General features: G+C 40.1%; 1 protein-coding gene across 3 annotated transcripts in view; it reads left to right on the top strand.

The window, feature by feature from the left end:
• The window catches only part of ext2 (exostosin glycosyltransferase 2), a 178,212-nt gene that overhangs the window by 131,759 nt on the left and 27,937 nt on the right, over positions 1-18,516 (top strand). For all 3 annotated transcript variants that reach the window (XM_078549552.1, XM_078549554.1, XM_078549553.1), the window contains one exon: positions 13,258-13,424. In XM_078549552.1, coding sequence (XP_078405678.1) covers positions 13,258-13,424 — 167 coding nt within the window. The remainder of the gene's footprint in view (positions 1-13,257; positions 13,425-18,516) is intronic.

The following is an 18,516-nucleotide window of genomic DNA, read 5'->3' on the forward strand; positions in this document are numbered from 1 at the left end:
CAAAAGTGGGTATTGGGAAATATGACGCATTGTTATATAATAGATACAAGAGTGCTGTATGAAGATTCCTTTTGGACACTTTTCCTGATGATGGGGCTGTTGACTAAAATCTGCTACTTGTAGTTCTTATTTCCTTATTTAAACATGTTTGTATGTGGTTGATTTAATCTTTATTAGATAAACATTACACAAATGTTCTCAAAGCTTAAAAATTGAATTGTGACTGTATTTGTGAAAGCTTTAAAGGCATAACGAATTGTGGTTTGCCCCTCAGGCCCGCTTAAGTTTATTTAATCAGTTTTAATGTGTTTAGTGTTGGTTCGTAGTTGGGAGATTTAGATATCATCTAAGTCATGCTGACGGTTGCAGAACAACCTTGAAAGATCTATCTGATGGGGATGTGGGGTAGATAGGGTGGGTTGGGATTAGATTGAGGTGAGGGGAGGTGAGTGACAAAGCCTACAAGGGAATAGACTGAAATGGCCATGTCCGTGAGCAAAACCGTGGGAGCAGAAAGATTGCAAAATCAAGTTGACTAAGGATTCATTCTGCAATGCTGATGGAGGACTTAATGACATTTGTGGTTGGATGGTAGAGGGGGAGGATTTAAAGAGGAGGCAATAGATGGGAGGTGCTTGATGAAAGGAAGGAGAAGATCTGGTCATCATATTATAAAAAGTTTATAAATACACGAAGAGGCCCTTTAAAGCGATTGACAAAAGAACCAGAGGTGACATGAGGGTAAACCTTTTTACACAATGACTGATTGGGATTTGGAATGCACTGTCTGATAAGTTGCCAGAAGCAAATTCAATAGTAGCTATCAAAAAGGAATTGGATAAATACTGTCTCTCTCTCTCTCTCTCCCCATCCCACTGTCTCTCGGTCTCTCCCTCTCTCTTTCTGGCTCACACTGTCCCCCTCTCCCCCTCGCATTGTGTGTCTGACTCTCTCTCTCTCTCTGTCTCAATGATTAGCTGTCTTTGATGTGGAGTTATGAATAAAAGTTTGTTTTTATAAGCGATTAACTACTTGAGATTTAAAAGATTTAAATGGGCTATCAGGAATGGGAGTTTTTAAAAATATAGCAAAGGCTGTGATACATTTTTAGAACTTTATTTTATTTCATCTCAACATGGCTCCTGAGGTCTGCCCATGGTAGATACAGGTTGAGTTGGCATGGAGGATGTAAGGGCCAAAGGTGGTGGGTTGGCATTGAGTTGGCATGGGGCGATGGAGGTGACATAGGGAGTGGATGACTGAGTGATGGGGGGGTGAGGGCAAGAGGACCTGAAATGTAACCAATAAATTGGGACAAAGTGGCAGAGAACTGGAACGGGCCTTCTAACCAGCCCATCGCATCACTTGGCCATCCCTGTGGCCGCCTCCAATCTGTTTTCAAGGGCAGTGGGCCTAACCCTATCCCACTCCCTGCCCCCCTATCCCACACCCTGCCCCCCGGCAGATGAGGCCTTTCTACCGAGGCTGGTGCGGCAAGCTGTGAAATTTCCCAACTCGCGCTTTCTGCCTTGGTGACGAAAATCCAGACCAGTGTTTCAGTTCAACACCAGTGTTACGCATTGGGGCCCTACAGGCAGAGGCTAAGACATTACAACCCCTTCGCCATCCAGCAACATTCTGGATGACTCCTACTACTTAGCCTTGTCCACTGCCCCACTCCCTGCCACCCATTCATGATTTAGAGCCCAGGGCAATAGCTCTGGTTCTTGCCCCTAAAACTGGTGCTGTCCAATTCTAACTACTGGGATGAAAGGTCATGTTCTAAAGTGTCAATATTCTATTAGGCAGTATGATGGAATCTATGTCAGGAACTACTTTGAGGCAATCATCCTTTTTGCAACACCACTTACTACCTAAATAGCAGGTCAATTCCCCATATTTTTCTTTATAAGCTATTTTCTCATAGCTTTTTTAAAACATTGCCAGAATTTCTGTGTGGTATGGCATTCATATGACTCATGGACTGAATGTTATATCAATACAGCCCTGTATGAATATTTTATCAGGCAGAGACCTGCGTGGGAGCTTCTGTTCAGTGGTTTCGATACATTGCACAGGTGGTGCCTTTTCTATATTGGGGAAGCAACTTTCTTAAAATAATGTGCTACTTATGAGCAGATTCCATATGTTCTTTTGATCTTCCGATGCAGATGGCTGACATCTTAGATCAAAAGAACTTTAATACTCAGCTCCATGCTCTTTGGTATCCCCAGCCTTCCGCCAGTTCCTTGGCCCACTACCCTGTCTCTGGCCTGCTCTCTTCAGCTCTGCTTACCACTTTTCATGCAGCCTCTGGCCTTTTTTTTTCCCCTCCCAGTCCCAATCCACGCTTTAAAAACTGGTTCTGACCTTACTGGGAGCGACCTTTTGCGTTGCAGGCAGAATTTCCAACTGGCCTCCCCACGACTTTGGGATGGGATGTGTTAGTTAATGCATTTCCAGTTTTAATAGAGCCTTTCCCAAAGTCAGAGGGAATTCTACAGTCTCACATCAAAAGCTCGTTCTCAGTTTTGGTCAGAAGTAGTTTTTGATCTACAAACAGGGAATCCCCAAAGGGCTTCTCTATAACTTAGGAGGAGGCTCTATTTTAAAGCCACAGAGTTTGAAAAAAAACACTTCTTTAACTGGGAAATCGCTCTTCATGCACAGAGGCTGGATTTCCCAAAGGCTTCCCAGTGATTTTGAGAAGCCCAGGTTATTTAACTGGAAAATTATTTAGTAACTAGGCATTCCCCAAATCTGAGACTAATAGGGAAATTGAACATTTCAATTCCCTTCCTGCAAGAGCATTTGTTCACTCTCCCAAACTTTCTTTTTTACTTACGCTCTTATTACACCTAGTCCTGAATCCCTGGTCATCCCTCCCAACCTCAATACCTGTTTCTTCGTATCCCCCTCATCCTTTTTCCATTCCTTGTATTGTTATCAGTCCTGGCCACCGTTCCCCTGTTGGCTTCCTGCATTCACCACCAGAAAATGCACCCTGTGACTGAGATCCATCCGCTGCACCCTCAGCCACAACCAGTGATCCAAAAGTATAGTTATCTGCTGGCTTGCAGCACTGCCCTGTTCCCTCCCCTATCTGACACCCCGTTATTCCTTCACTGTGTCAAGCATTGCACACCCTAAGTCCCTGTTCACCCTGAGCCATTTCCATCTCTTTTCTACAGCATCTTTCCCCCAGCATCCCAAGACCCTTTTCCAGCCCCTGCTATTGCTCCACCAACCTACATCCCATAGCCAACACCGCAAAGCCCTGTTTTTCCTGCCACCTCATCTCCCACTCAGGAGAGAAGAGAGGAGCTAGGGTAAACACAGAAGTAAGAAAGATAAGAGGGAAGAAAACAAAAGGAGTAGACAGGTAAGAGTTAAAACATATCAACCATCTTTCCTTGATCAGTGCCACAGAAAATCTACTGGTGATACAGAGTTATAGCATCATTTATGGCACAGAAGGAAGCCATTCAGCCCATCAAGTCCACGCCTACTCTCCATGGAGCAATTCAGTCAATTCTATTCCTCTGGTTCATTCCCGTAGCCTCATTTCTTTCAAGTGCCCATTCAGTTCTCTTTTGAAATTATTGACTGTTTCTACTTCAACCACCCTTGGGCAGCAGTTTCCAGGTCATTACCACTTGCAATGTAAAGAAGTTCTTGCTCACGTGCCCCCCTACATCTCTTGCCGAACCTTAAATTAGTATCCCATAATCTTTGATTGATTAGTTAATGGGAACAGATTTTCGTTATCTACCATATGCAAACCTGTCATAATTTTATACACCCCTATGATATATCCCCTCATCCTCCTTTCCTCCAAGGAGAACAACTCCAGCTTCTCCAACCTGACCTTGTAGCTTAAATTCTCTTTCCCTGAAATAATTCTGATAAAGCGCCTCTGCACCCTCTCAAGGACCCTCGCATCCTTCCCAAAGGTTGGTAACACAGTACTCCAGTTGTGGCCTAACCAGAGCTTTGCAAAGATTCTACACAACTTCCCTGCTTTTGCACTCAATGCCTCTACTTATGAAGCCCAATGACCCACATGCTTTGCTAACCACTCTCTCAATATGTTCTACCACCTTGTTGCAATCCCTGTAGAGACCAACAACCTTCAAAAAGGGATGTTAATTTCCTAGCAACTGACGGAAAAAATCGCATGACAAGATGTCACTTTTTAATACTTCTACTGTAACAGAAAAAATAAAATCAACATAGAATAACCATTACTTAATAGGCAACTAATACATCAAACTACTGAAAAGGTACTTCCCCATTAACTAATTAACTCAACTAAAAATACTTAACGTCATGATTGCACATTATGCCTTGAAGATTAGCACCCAAACTCCTCCTGGCTTTTCAGCGGGCTCCCTTCAGCCTGCCACGCCAGGGTGAGTCGTCTTCTGTCCTTCTGAGTATCTTTGAATCAACTTCCAGCAGCAAGGTCCGCTCTGGCGACTCTTCATTTCTTAACTTTCCAAAAGTCCCACCTGTTCCGTCGTCTTCCTTCCAAACGGAAAACTAACTCTTACAGGCATCCTGCTCTCACAGCAATAGTTTCTCTGTTTCTTCACCCAACAACATCTCTCTCTCCTTCCTGGCCTCTGAATCTTATCCTACCCATCTTCTCTCTCAAAGCTGCATGATCCTGCTTCCTCAATACATTAGATTGTAGGCCACCCTCGTTTTCCCAGTTCCTGCTCAGTTCTCTTGGGCCCCAGAACTTTCCATCCCCAAAACTTGCACCAGATTCCATGACATACCTTCTGGATCTCCCAAACCCTTGGACCATTCCTCCCAGTGTTCCTAAAAAGCAGAAATCTCTCTCCTTTCCCAGTGATTTTAGATCCCAGGATTTACCCCAATAGACCTGGAACAAAAACAAAGTACTGTCAATGTTGTAATCTGAGATAAGAACAGAAAATGATGGAAGTACTCCCAGAGTTTGACTTGGCAGTATTCCTAGACTACTGGGTCTGCTCCCAGCACTGCCAGACCCCAGGACCCCCATCAAAGCACTGCTAGACTCTGAAGCCCAATCCTAATACATCCTAACCTTGGGCCCATTTCCCATGTTCTTAAAACCCAGGGCTGGCACAACACAGATAAATTAATGTAATATTACTTAATAAAATTGCCAATGTGCTTATAAAATTTCTGGCTTATTGTGTAGCGTCACAGTATGTGAGCTATTATAAAACTTTACATATATATACACTTCCTGTCTATCACACTTCAGCCATCACACTCTAAAGCAAATTGCTGCCAAAACATCTTTTTAAAGAAATATAATTTAAAAAACCAAAGACATTTGTTTGCATTATGCAAAAAAAACTCTCCAGGAGCACGGAATACAGGATCAAATCAAGATGTTCTCTCAAATATAGTTAAGGTTTTGATCTCCAGCTTAAATAGCAATTAACCTTTCGTACAGCGTTTACTTTACATCAATTAAACTTTGTAGCCTTTGAAACAGGATAGTTTTACGACACCCCTAAAAATGCATCCTCTGATTTCCATGAGTACTTTAATGATGAACTTACTGCTAATATTATAAAAATAATTAATCCAGAATGCATTTCTTGTCCACACAGTATTGCACTCAAATGTGAGGCTTATCCTTTTGTCAGTTGGTGCAAGAGTCAGAATGTCCAAGTCCTAAGTACAATCAAAGCCAGAATTGTAAGATGAAGCTAGAAGAACAATTAAATTAATATCTTGGCCCATGTGCACTTAATGACAGTTAGATGTTGTGGCCTTAAAGGGACACTATTTCATCTTAGCAGTAGAAGAATACATGCCATTTTACAAGATATAATGTGGTCCTTATTAACCAATGAATTGACCACAGTAAACTGGGCTGAACCTACAGACAATCAGTGGTAAATGTTCAAAGAAGTGAATGGCACAATACAAAACCAATACATACTCTAAAAGACAGGTTCAATTTGTGTTAACTATGCAACCATTGTCAGCAAATAATGTACGTGACAGCATCTAAATTTAGAAGAAAGCTTGCACAAATACAAGAAAAAGTGGAAACCCAGTAGGCAGGAGCTATAAAAAGCAACAAGGATGCAAAGAAAATAATGAGATGCAAAATGGAATATGAAAAATAATTTGCAACATGTTATGACCGATGCAGTTGGTAAAGCGAAGTTATTTTAAAAATCCCAGAAGGAAACTTTAAACAGCTGTCATAACCTATAATTTTAAGTGTTATGTCTGAGATGTAACTCTAAATTCAGGAATCAGACCACCAGTTCTCGAAGTTTTATATTAAACTACATGAAACGTTTTATTAATTTACACAGGTTAAAATATATATACCCATGGCTACAAATTACTATCATAACTTTTAACAAATTCCCAAACTAATTTCCATTAAGGCAACAGCAACCCATAGACTTAACCAGACGCCAGCATTTTCACCTTACAAATTCAAAATTAGGTTCTTTTCACTGTGGAGCCAGTTGGAGGTTTACAGCTGCCTTTTGATCTTACATTGCCTCTGCCCTGCACATTGGAAAACTGCTGAAGTTAGACCTACCACCACTGATTTGAATTCAAATTCTCATTGTGTCACCAGCCTCTTTGAACTTCACCTTTCAATAATGAAACCCCTTTCATAGACCCAATTTTATTAGTAATATAAACATATTGCTTGGTAGCTGCTAGAAAGATGTCAAGTTTTCACCCCACTTCTTGAATGCTCTATTCAAAAAATGCAAATGCACGCTATCTCCCTTCCATATCAAAACTAGTACAAATCAAAGCACCCAGACTAGCTGGCTTTAATTCAATTAAGGCACACCCACAGGCAAACCTCTATTTTAAAAGAAAAATATTTTCCAAAATATTATATACATTAATAGCTTCATGACACGACCGGCAAATATGTTTGTAAATCTATTAAGATAAAGAAAATAATGAAGTGAGGTCAGGCACTACTGCACCACACAATGGGTCATGGAAATCTGGAATACCCTCCCCCTCAAAAGTCTATGGATACTGGGCAATTGAAATTTAAGATTGAGATTGATTTTTATTAGGTAATATGTTATGGAACAAAGACAATTAATTAGAGATAACTACACATCAACTATGATGTCTTATGTTCTTATGTTCTAATTGAATGGTGCCGAAGCTTGAGGGGATGAATGGCCTATGCCTCTTCTTACGAGTCACAGTATCTTGCCCAATTCATGATATATAAGTATAAGTAGACTGTTCAGCCATTGAGCATATTGTTCGCTGGCCATTAGACATTCCCTAGAGGAGTCCTTCCCAAACTTTATCCTGGTGTGACCCCATTTTAATGCTTTAGGCTTCGTATGACCACAGAGTGAAATTTGGGATTGCACAGGGCTGTTGGGGGAGACTTCAGTTGTTGAGCAGAGGGAGGTGGGGAACAGGAGCTGAGTGTTGGGGGAGTTGATGAAAAAGCAGAGTTTCTTAAAAAAACTACATTTTTGCAGCAGCAGCAATCAGGCTTCAGAAAGCAGTCCATCAGTTGATGCCCACCAATAGAAAAACAAACCAGAGGATTTAAAGAGACCTCACAGCTGAGAGAAACCAGTCCGAGCTCCACAGCATCCAATGCTGCCTTGGAGCTTGCGACCCCAAAGTCTGATCTCGCGACCCCAAGTGGGGTTATGACCCACAGCTTGGGAAGCACCGCCCTAGAGCAAGAAAGTAGATTATTTTTCTCCACTCCTCCTCTCTGAACTTTTTGACAGTGATGCTGAGTTTATCAAATGATTTGTATCCCTGCTAGGTCTCACCTGCTCCTGCTCTCCAGAACCTGCTGCAGCCTTACAACCCTCCCAAGAAGTCTGTACTCCTCCAACTTGTGGACTTTTGTGTATTCCTCACTCCCTTTTCACCACTGGGGGCTGTACATTGAGCCTTAATGGTCCTCAGCTCTGAACTTCCATCCGTAAACCTTTCCTCTCCTCTCCTCCTTTAAGACTCTTTAAAATATATGACTGAGACTTTGGCACCCTGTTTTTGGCTGATTATACTTTTGTGAAGTGCCTTGGGATATGTGAAACGAATACAGGTTGTTATTTTAGAACCAGTACGAGCATAAGGAATTGGAGCAGGAGTAGGCCACGTGGTCCCTAAATCCTTTCTGCCATTCAGTAAGTTCACGGCTGACCTTTGACCTCAATTCCACTTTCCCACCCAATCTCTCTATCCCTTAATTCCCCGGGACAGTGTTTCCCAATATGCTCACCACATTGGGCAAATCAGACATGTGGCAAATTGATGGTGTTCATTTTTAGAGCCACACAATTGTGAGTTGTGTTGAAACTGCAGCAGTGAGCATGAGTATGGGTGTCACTCACTTGACAGCTATTTGTCACCCATCCCTAATTGAGCGAGGAAGAATCAAACACTTTGCTGGGTCACAAATCTGTCAGAGTGTGGCAGTGTTTATCGGAATATAATTCAGTTGTCGGGTTTCTAATGGCCTGGAAGCTGAAGGGCCACTGTCTCAATGAAACAAGAAAAATAGTCCACCATTTGTTACCTTATCTGTTTCTGTTTCCTCTGGTTGCCTCTAAAAGACAATACATTTATTGTATATACTCATGTAAAAGTTGAGTTTCTAAGACTAAAGTTTTAGTTAAAAAGTAGGGAGTCAACTTTTACACGAGTAACATTTTAGAAATGGAGAAATCCAATCTCTCCCATCAATTCGCTATTGCAGAGTTGCCAGCTCATAGATTGCTCCGGCCAACTCCTCCCACCTCTCTCCCCCACCCCACCACCCCCCAAAGTAAGCGCAAAAGGAATCAAAAGGATTTTTATTTATAAATAATTTAGCATTAAAAAATCTTGATGGAGGCAGACATTAATTTCTGTTGACTAAATTTATCAAATTCATCAAAAGCATATATACAAATTAATACAATTTCACTCAGTTTTTTCACAATATAGAAAATATTACTACATAGCAGCAGACCTTGCACTGAACATGGATTAAAATCCATAAAAATCACTCCCCTCCTCATCTTCAGAGCCAAATAATTCATCCCAATCTGTTTCTTGCATGGCATCCTCATATGGATCAATAACATCATCACCTTCAGTAATCATGTCATCATTGGCCATATCATTCTACAAATAATCATCATCTGTGCCATCAAATGCATTGGGTAACATATGTTTCTTGAATGACCTGACGACAGTCTCTTTTCTGATTTCATCCCAGGCCTCTACAGCCCGTTCATACAGGATTGCTAATGTCAGAACCCATGTGCTGCATCCCTTGGTGAATGTCTTCTCTCCTTCCACTATCCAGTCATTCCACTTTTTTTTCTCATGCTATCCTTGAAGGGCTTGTTTAAAGAAGCATCCAGTGGTTGAACAAGGCTTGTTAGACCACTAGGAATCATTGCAATATCACTGTTTTGTTGATCTAACCTCAACAACATCATTGACAGGGTGTGGTCTGTCCCAAATGAGAAAGAAGACTGTTTTCTTTACATAATCCAACTGGTCGAAAACTCCAGCCTTTACTCAGCCATATTTTCAAACCACCTTCATCCACCAGTCCTTTATTATGCACACGGACGGCTACTCCTTTTGGGAACTGCTGCTTTGGGAGGGTTTTTCTCCTGAATATCACCATTGGCTGAAGCTTTGTCCTGTTGGACAGCACAACAGCAAATCTTCCCTTTTCATGGCCAGTTGTCTTCATTAACGCTGTTTTCTCTCCAACTTTGCTCACCATTTGACTGGCTGGCATGTCTAAATTCATGGGAGTCTCATCCATGTTCCCAATACAGGCCAATCTGTGTCCATTCTTTTCTCGATGTTTGGTTATGAACTGCTGAAATGCAGTAAGCCTGTCATCAAATTCTGCTGTGCAATTTTGGTCTTTTGTCACAGTACAAGATTGTTTCCCTTCGTAAACCTGGTACACCATCCTGGACTGGCTTTGAAATCTGCAATGCTTAATTCTCTTGCTTGTCTCATGGCAAAGATTCGGTAGACCGTCAAGAAACTAAGAGTCCATTCTGGCGATTTTCAATGATGTATTTTGCAACTTTGCCTTCCAGTTGTGGCCATACGCTAGACTTTCCTCTGTTTTCACATTTATTCTTAGGCATCTGCCTAAGCTGTGTGGAGAGCTTCCTCCATTCTTTTAACACTCTTCTCCGATATCTTCAGTTCTCTAGCTACTGCACAATTATTTGTCTAATCTGAAATCTTAATGGCTTTAAGTTTGAACTGGGCTGTGTATCTACCTCTTGATCCTTCTTGCTGCCATGTTGCCATATTAGAGGGCAGGATTGGCGGGAACTGGAGCACATTGTCAGAAACAGAATGTTTCAGTTAAGAAATTATCACCATCCTTTGGGAGCAAATACAGCAGGCTCACTTTGCTGAACAGTTGAGCACTTTTGAAGCTGTTCTCCTCGCTCTGGCTATAAGTGTATTAGTCTTGATTGTTTGACAGTTTTAAACCTCAAAGCTATTTTCAAAAGATTGCACGTTTATTTTATTAATATTGCATATATTTTGTATCGTGGTGAATATGGCAACCGAATCGTCGCAGGTTTGGCTAGCATCAAAATCCTATTGGACAACACCGCCCTAAGAGTCCGAAAAGACTATCTCGGCTTTGAATATACTCGATGAGCATTCACAGCCCTCTGGGGGGGGGAGAGTTCCAAAGATTTGCAACCCTCTAAGTGAAGAAATTATGAAAATTACAGTTGTAGCAATTCCTTTATCTTGTACTCCAAACCATTTGCAGTAAAGGCCAACATGCCTCTTGCCTTCTAGTTGCTCGCTTGCCAGCTTTGTGTTTATGGTAAGCGGACACCCAAATCTCTTTGAAGACCAACATTTGAAAGCAGCTCGGTATTCAGAAGAATATTCTGATTCTTGCTGCCAAAGTGAATAGTCTCACATTTCCCCACATTATACTTCACCTACCACCTTATTGCCGACTCACTTAACCTGTTTCTATCCCTTTCAGCCACTTGGTGACCTCCTCATAACCTATTGTCTCACCTAGTTTTGTATCATCAGTAAACATGGATACATTGCTTTCTAAGTCACTAATATAGATTTTAAGTTCCAAGACCCCAGCACTGATCTTTGTGGCATCCCACCAGTTACAGCCTGTTTATCCCTACTCTTTGCTTTCTGTCCTTGAAACCAATCTTCTATCTATGTTAACCTATTGCCCCCCCACCTTAATAATCTTTTATGTAAAACTCTATTGAATGATTTTTGGAAATCCAAATATACTACATTCCCTGGTTCTCCTTGATTTATCCTACTGATTGATAGTTGCATTCTCAAAAATACTCCAGCCAATTTGCCGAACATGATTTCCCTGAAACTGAAAGCCAGTTAGAGAGCAACTGATTTAGCACAAATCATAATGGAATCTGACAACTTCTTGATCTGTATAGATTAATACAAGGTAAAGTGGCGCATTTTTCTCCTGGGTCTTTCGGACAGTGAACACCTCACTGAGAGAACATGGCATGGAGGAATGGGTATATTTACCATAATTTATGTATGATTTTAGTGGGAAAAATAATTTTAAGATATTCTTGTAACCCAGGCAATAAGTTGAAAGTATGTGTGATATCTTACAAGTGGAAATATGAAATTTAGTTTTAATATTGCCTCGCTACCCAAGTGTTAGACACAAACTGCCAGAAAATTAGTAAAAGACAGAAATGAAGAAAAAATTGAAGAAGATTCTTTGTAATTTTTCAGAGGGGTGATACTAGTGGCATTTGGTTAAAGTATTTCAAAGAAATATACTCGAGGCTTTCAGAAGTCATATTTGTGAGCCTCACTCAAGTGACTTTATTTTAGGTAAGGAAATTAAAAGTTATCTGACTCTGATATTTTATTGTTCACAAGAGCAGGTGGTGGCATCGTGATATTGTCACTGGACTAGTACTCCAGATACCCAGGGTAATGCTGTGGGAACCTGGGTTCGAATCCCACCACAGCAGACGGTGAAATTTGAATTCAATTTAAAAAAAGTCTAATGATAACCATGATTGTCGATTGTCGTAAAAGCCCATCTGGTTCACCAATGTCCTTTATTTGCCATCCTTACCTGGTCTGGTCTACATGTGACTCCAGACCGACAGCAATGTGGTTGATTCTTAAATGGCCTAGCAAGCCACTCCGTTCTCAAGGGCAATTAGGGATGGGCAATAAATGATCCCAACGAATACAAAAAAAAAAAATGCTGTTTTACTTGGAAAGATGAATAGCTGTTAAATTGTCTATTTTCAGTTGGGCCAGTTTTTGCCATAAATGGAGGATGGGCAGAGAAAACAAACAGCAGTGACAAAGTGGTTAGACATCCTCTACAAGAAAACCTACAAAAAAATTGGACTGGAAGCAATCCAAATGTAGTGCTGTGATATTTTTTGCTCATTTGCCTATACTGTGTACCCACTTGGTCAGTCCTCCTGGTTTGATCCTTGATCTTATTAACTGCAACAAACCTCAGACTTTAGATGGTAAAGGGCGATTCCACTTTGTTAGTGTGAATGCGTTAATGACTGATGGGGTTGGTCAGTGCCCATAAAATTTTCACATGGCTACTGCCATTTAGGTTTTGCACACTTGCTGTTTCTAAATGCTTACTGCCCTGCCGGGAAGAGTCATACCTCAGCGATTAAAGCCCTGAAAGCCTAGGGAATTGAGATTGAAAGAGGGTACACAGTTACAAGATGCCGAAAACGTTACATTTAGTGAGTTGTGAAATGAGAGTTCTTTCTGTCACATGCTGAATTCAGCCATAGAGGCATGTGACAGCCTGATATCCCCTGGCTTTCCTTGGTTAAATAGGGATTTGATATGAAAGGCGCTGCCCAAGTCATTGCTGAAATATCTTTATGAAAAGATTTTTACAAACTCTATCCCCAGGCAATAACCCATGGCAGGAAATGAGTCTGGAATTTGCAAAGCGTCTGTAACTATACAGTAGCTGCCACTTGTGACTAACTTAAAGCAGTGCAGTCCCTTAAGAATATTAGAATTCTCCATGAGTGTTGTTTCATGACTCAAGGTAAGATTCACCAAAGTTTTAAGTTAGATACTAAGGCCATCAATTGAACAGACAAAGGGAACATGTGGTTTATAAATAGTAAAGCTATAGGCACATGCAGGTGGTTTATTTATCTTGTGATGTTAAATAAGAAAATATAATTTAGAATTTTAATTTATTTCTTATTCCAGAGTCACTATGGCCCAAGATTGGAGTACCCTTGAAGGTTGTAAGAACCAAAGAAAACAAACTGAGTAATAGGTTCTTTCCTTATGATGAGATTGAAACAGAAGCTGTCTTGGCGATTGATGATGATATCATCATGTTGACTTCTGATGAATTGCAGTTTGGCTATGAGGTAAGTGCATGGTGTTTAGCATGGAAATGTTCTCATCCCCATCTACAAGCTTGGTTCAGGTAACAAATCAGTATAATATTTGTGCTTTCTCTCAGTATGAAACCAATGGAAATATGTTTCTTGTATCACGTTATTGTTATTATGTATGATTCAGCATAAAAAATAATATGCATACATAGGTAACATAAAATATATAGAGAATCTGCTTTTTGCATCAACTTGTGATGACATAGGACTTAGGAAGCTTGTTATTTTTTCCATTACCAAACAGCTTTTCCTGCTCTCCACAATCCTATTCTACCCTTAAATGACTACTCCTACATAGAATTTAATTAACTTGCAGTACATTTGTGGTATTCGTGAAATGGCTAATACTCATACTTAACCATATAGTTTACAAATATAGGAAAATTAGTGCAATTCTGGTAAAAGTCAACATGTTTCATGCAAAAAAAAGTATTCTCAGTACCCTATCAAGATATATGGGAGGTGGAGGACATAAGCGCAGTTGGCTAAACAGCTAGGGTGTGGATCGAATGAACGCCAACAGCACATGGTTTGATCCTCATTCCGGCTAAGGCAGATTCGGGGCCTGCCTCCTCGCTCTGCCCATAGTAAGGAAATCACGGCACTTGCTGTGGTTTGGCAAGTAATTGCCAAGGACCTGCCTTCGGGCAGAGACTGAAAATGATGATCAGGATATACACTTGCACCTTCCCCCATACATTGGGAGAGATGCAGCTGAACTGCAGCTGCCAGTGGCCCCTGCAATACATAGATGAGCCTAAACTAGTGCTTGGAGAGACTTTAGCATGTTCCACCTTCATCTTACTTCAGTTGGTGACTTGACGCTAATTCCCTCTTTCCTGTTTATCACTGACCATACATGACATCAGGCTACTTGTCCTTTCAGAGGAGAAGAGAAAATGGCCGAGAACTGAATATAACAACATGCTATAGAGGTGGGTCGTTGGTGGTGGGCGGAGGGGAGCAGAAGTAGGGACAATGGGAAGGAAATGACAAGTCGGAAATGGATTAAGATTGCATTATGCTGAATTCAAAATGTAATCTGAAGCTCCAGCATTCACTAGAAATTAATTTGGCTTTAGATAGATGCAATCCAATAGCTAAAACAGTTGCAGTCTTCCCCGATCCAAATGCTGGGCTTGATGATTTCATGAAACTAATGAACAATTATCGTACAAGCTAACTGCAAATCCGCTTATTTCCATAAATCTCATCAATCGGCTGCAATGATAGACTCATAATTGCTGGGATTGTCAGCATTAAAACGTGCTGCAATATTTTTAAGAGAGAAATAGGAGATGCATTCATGAAATAAATAAAGTGCTTGTTTTATAAAGTATTTAAAGTCATTTGTTCTATAAGAAATTGGTGAATCTAAGAAAATCTTCAGTTCCATATAATGGAGCAGATTGGAATTAGAGACAACAGAGTCAGTTGGGGAAAAAGAAATGGGTGAGTGATGGAGAGTGAGCAGGACGATGGAGGCAAAGAGGATTAGAGAAAGATAAAGTAAGGGGACTAAAGGAAGGGAGGTATTACTAGAGAAGACTGGTTGAAATGGAGGGATAGAGGATGTGGAGCAAATTGAACATAGGTGAGTTCAAGAAAAAGAGCACAGAGAGAATCATATCTCATATATTTTGGGGATTCACATTTTTCACATTTTGGAGATCCGTGTCGTACAGCTTGTTCCAAGGTATGGTGAATAGTCAGAAGTGTTTGCTTTTATTGTGTGTAAGGACCTACTTTCTTCCTTCCAGCTAGCATTCAGGTTGAAGCAACATAAAATACTTTGCTGTACTGATGTCGCTTATGGGGGAACCTGATGTTCACTCAGTTACATTTCTGTAATAGCTCCAACATTGACAAGATATTCAGCCTAATGCGATGGTATTTGTTTCATTATGAGCTTCTAATGTGTGTTGGTATTAGGAGTATCTTTAGAGCGAGCATTGAGAGCCTTAGTCAAGTTTGAGGTGCAACCATGCTCACGTTAAATTAGATTTATTGAGAGGCAAAGTTTAAAGTGGTGTAGTAGCAAGAAGTACCCTAATATAGAATAATAGTTCTATTGTTTCTCAAAAGGGGAAAAGAAAATTAATGCAAAGCAGGATACAGTCGATATTTATATTTCCAAGATTTTAAGAAGGTTAACAGAATACGATTTTAAAATGCCTTAATAAGGAGTTGCAGAAAATTATTTTTAAATCTAGTTCATTTTAAATCTATACTTCTGCCTCTATTTGTCAAATTAGTAGTTTTAACTTCAAAATTGTAAGAAAATATAGGAACAATCAGAAAAGTAAATTACATTTCTGTGTTATATTTTATGTGTGGTTGGCTAACAGAAAACGTGTTCTACAGTACTATAGCCAGTGGCAAATGTGCAGAATAAAATTAATAGCTTATGTGTGAATGCTTAAAAAAAAAACCCCAAGAAATAAAAATGCTAAAAATTGAAAGTTGAAAGCTGCCTGAAACCGAATTTTCTTTCCCTTTAGAAAATTAGCCAACCAACTGTTCAATTTCAACCTTCCCTGATTTATTTCAATTGGTTAAAAATTACATAAGTCATTTGGCACAACTCTGAGAAAAAAAAACTTCCAGTTTTGAAAAAAAAGGACAAATAAGTTTCCTTGTTATAAAAGGAACATGAAGAAATATACAGTACTACAGTAGAAATCTACTGGTTGAACTCGATCATCATATATTCTGGCTTTCCCTCAACCAGCAGGAGTTAGTGGATGGTGTTAATAAGCTTGACTAAATATATAGTAAATATATTTTTAATTTGCATTTGATCACTTTTTTCCCTGTTGCCCATGGACAACTGTGTTTTAACAAGGTAATAAAGGCTTCCTTTGTACCTATGTAAGCTGTTGTTTCTCGAGCTGGACTCTCAAAGATATTGCATTACAAAGAATATCATTTCCTAAAGTGATTGATATAACGGATGCAGGGTAGCAAAAGCAAGTAGCTGCACCTTTGACGGTGTAGGAAACTAGTAGTTTGCAGGAATATCATGCTGCTATGTTACAGTTTATTTTCTCCATTGGACATAGACTAGAAACGAAATAATGTTTTTTTTTTATAAGTTCAATTTATAAATTATGAAATAACACTTCAAATAAAATTGGGTATAAGCGCAAGATTTGTACAAGCGCAAGCATTGTTTGCACCAGATTTCGCCTATACTCGTATTACAGGATGTCACAAGTACAAGTCTGTTTTGACACATTTATTGCAGGAACATAGAGCTCCTCCCTCTCTTCATAAGAATATTCTATTCCTGTATTTTGCACTTTTAATCACCAGTTGCATAGGAACATGAAGTATGAGGAAAAATAGGATTGTTTTTCTAATGTAGCTGGCTTCTTCAGCTAGATTATGCACAATGTGTTCTGATGGATACACTGCAGCTAACTGCTGAAGGAGGCGATTCATTACAGGTAAAACTTTGAAGAAAATGCCAATAGCTTTCTGAATTCAATATATTTAAGCAAAAACCCCACCTACCAATCTTAACTTTACAGTCTATATTATTCAACTTTAACTGGTTTTCTTCCATGAGTAAGGTTTGCATAGTCTAAAGTGACCTATAAAATAGCATAGAAAATGGAACCATCTATGTGCATATCTATCCACACCTTCATTGCTATGCCCCAACAGTGACACTTTGTGGTTGCCTCACCCAGTGCTGGTGAGCTTGCCAGTGAGAATAGGATCTGATATTTGTGGAGTGAAACCTCATCACGTTAAGTGTATGGGTGAAAAGCTAGCAAAGAGGATTGGTTCCTTCATTTTTACATAAACTTATTTCTGACAAATATGGTACTTAAGGAGCTTGAGGGGGTTTATCTGCAAGGAGTAGTTCAAAATGAGAACATTTAATGTCATTAATGTCATATTTCCAGGAGATTGTGTATGTACTTCTGGAAATGCAAACTCGAGGAAATAAGCTATGAATGCAACTTGTTTGCCAAATATTCATTGGTTAAACCATTTTTTCATCTGCTTTTACTTGCGCAACCAGTTTATCCAAGTTATCACTCAGATTTTCACAAAGACAAAAGCCAGCAGCAGTGGGGAGGTGGTGGCATAGTGGTATTGTCACTGGACTAGTATTCCAGAGATGCAATGACCTGGGGACCCAGGTTCGAATCCCATCACGGCAGATGGTGAAGTTTGAATTCATTAAAAGTCTGATGATGATCAGGAAACATTGTCGATTGTCGTAAAAACCCATCTGGTTCACTAATGTCCTTTGGGGAAGGAAATCTGCTGTCCTTACCTGGTCTCGTCTACATGTGACTCCAGACACGCAGCAATGTGGTTGATTCTTATCTGCCCTCGAACAAGGACAATTAGGGATGGGCAACAAATGTTGACCTAGCCAGCGCAGCACACATCCCATGAACGAAAAAAAAAAGGCAGCATATTCTAGGAATGCTGAGATTTCCCAGAAGCCAGAGGAAATCTTGGTTACAGCCAGCATAGTGCCCCTCTGTCATACATGCCCAGCTCTGGATACCTCTGAACATAGCTTCCGTAACGCCTTTGACCCTTGAAACTTCGATCTCTCACAGGAAGGATGCAGAACGTAGCTGTGGTACTACTCTTGACATGTGTGTCATCTTCATTGTGATTAATGAATTATAACTTCTTGCGTTATGAGATCAGCTGTGAAGCACTTGCATTCAATTAGTGAAATGCCCTTGTGCACTCCACTGTCATTTCTCACCCTGGTGATAGATGTATTCTTCACCTTTTGGGGTTCCATGCCAACGGGTGTGGTGCAGCTACTTATAATTCAGTACATCAACACTTGGAACTTTCAGAAGTGTGGCTAAGAATCAGAGTTCTTTTTAATTCTCGTTTAACAACATTTAACTCAATTGCAATCTTTGTATAGAAAACGTGAATGAGGAAGATTGCATCAAAGTTAGATAATCTAACATTTCACTGCAAGACACCTGTTGCCTCTGTGAAACCTAAATTATTTACTTTGGTTTTGTACAGTAATGACATTCAGGTGGATTTATACAAATAGCAGCAAGGAAAATTA

This window comes from Cetorhinus maximus, chromosome 9 (assembly GCF_964194155.1).
Source record: "Cetorhinus maximus chromosome 9, sCetMax3.hap1.1, whole genome shotgun sequence".
Taxonomy (NCBI): domain Eukaryota; kingdom Metazoa; phylum Chordata; class Chondrichthyes; order Lamniformes; family Cetorhinidae; genus Cetorhinus; species Cetorhinus maximus.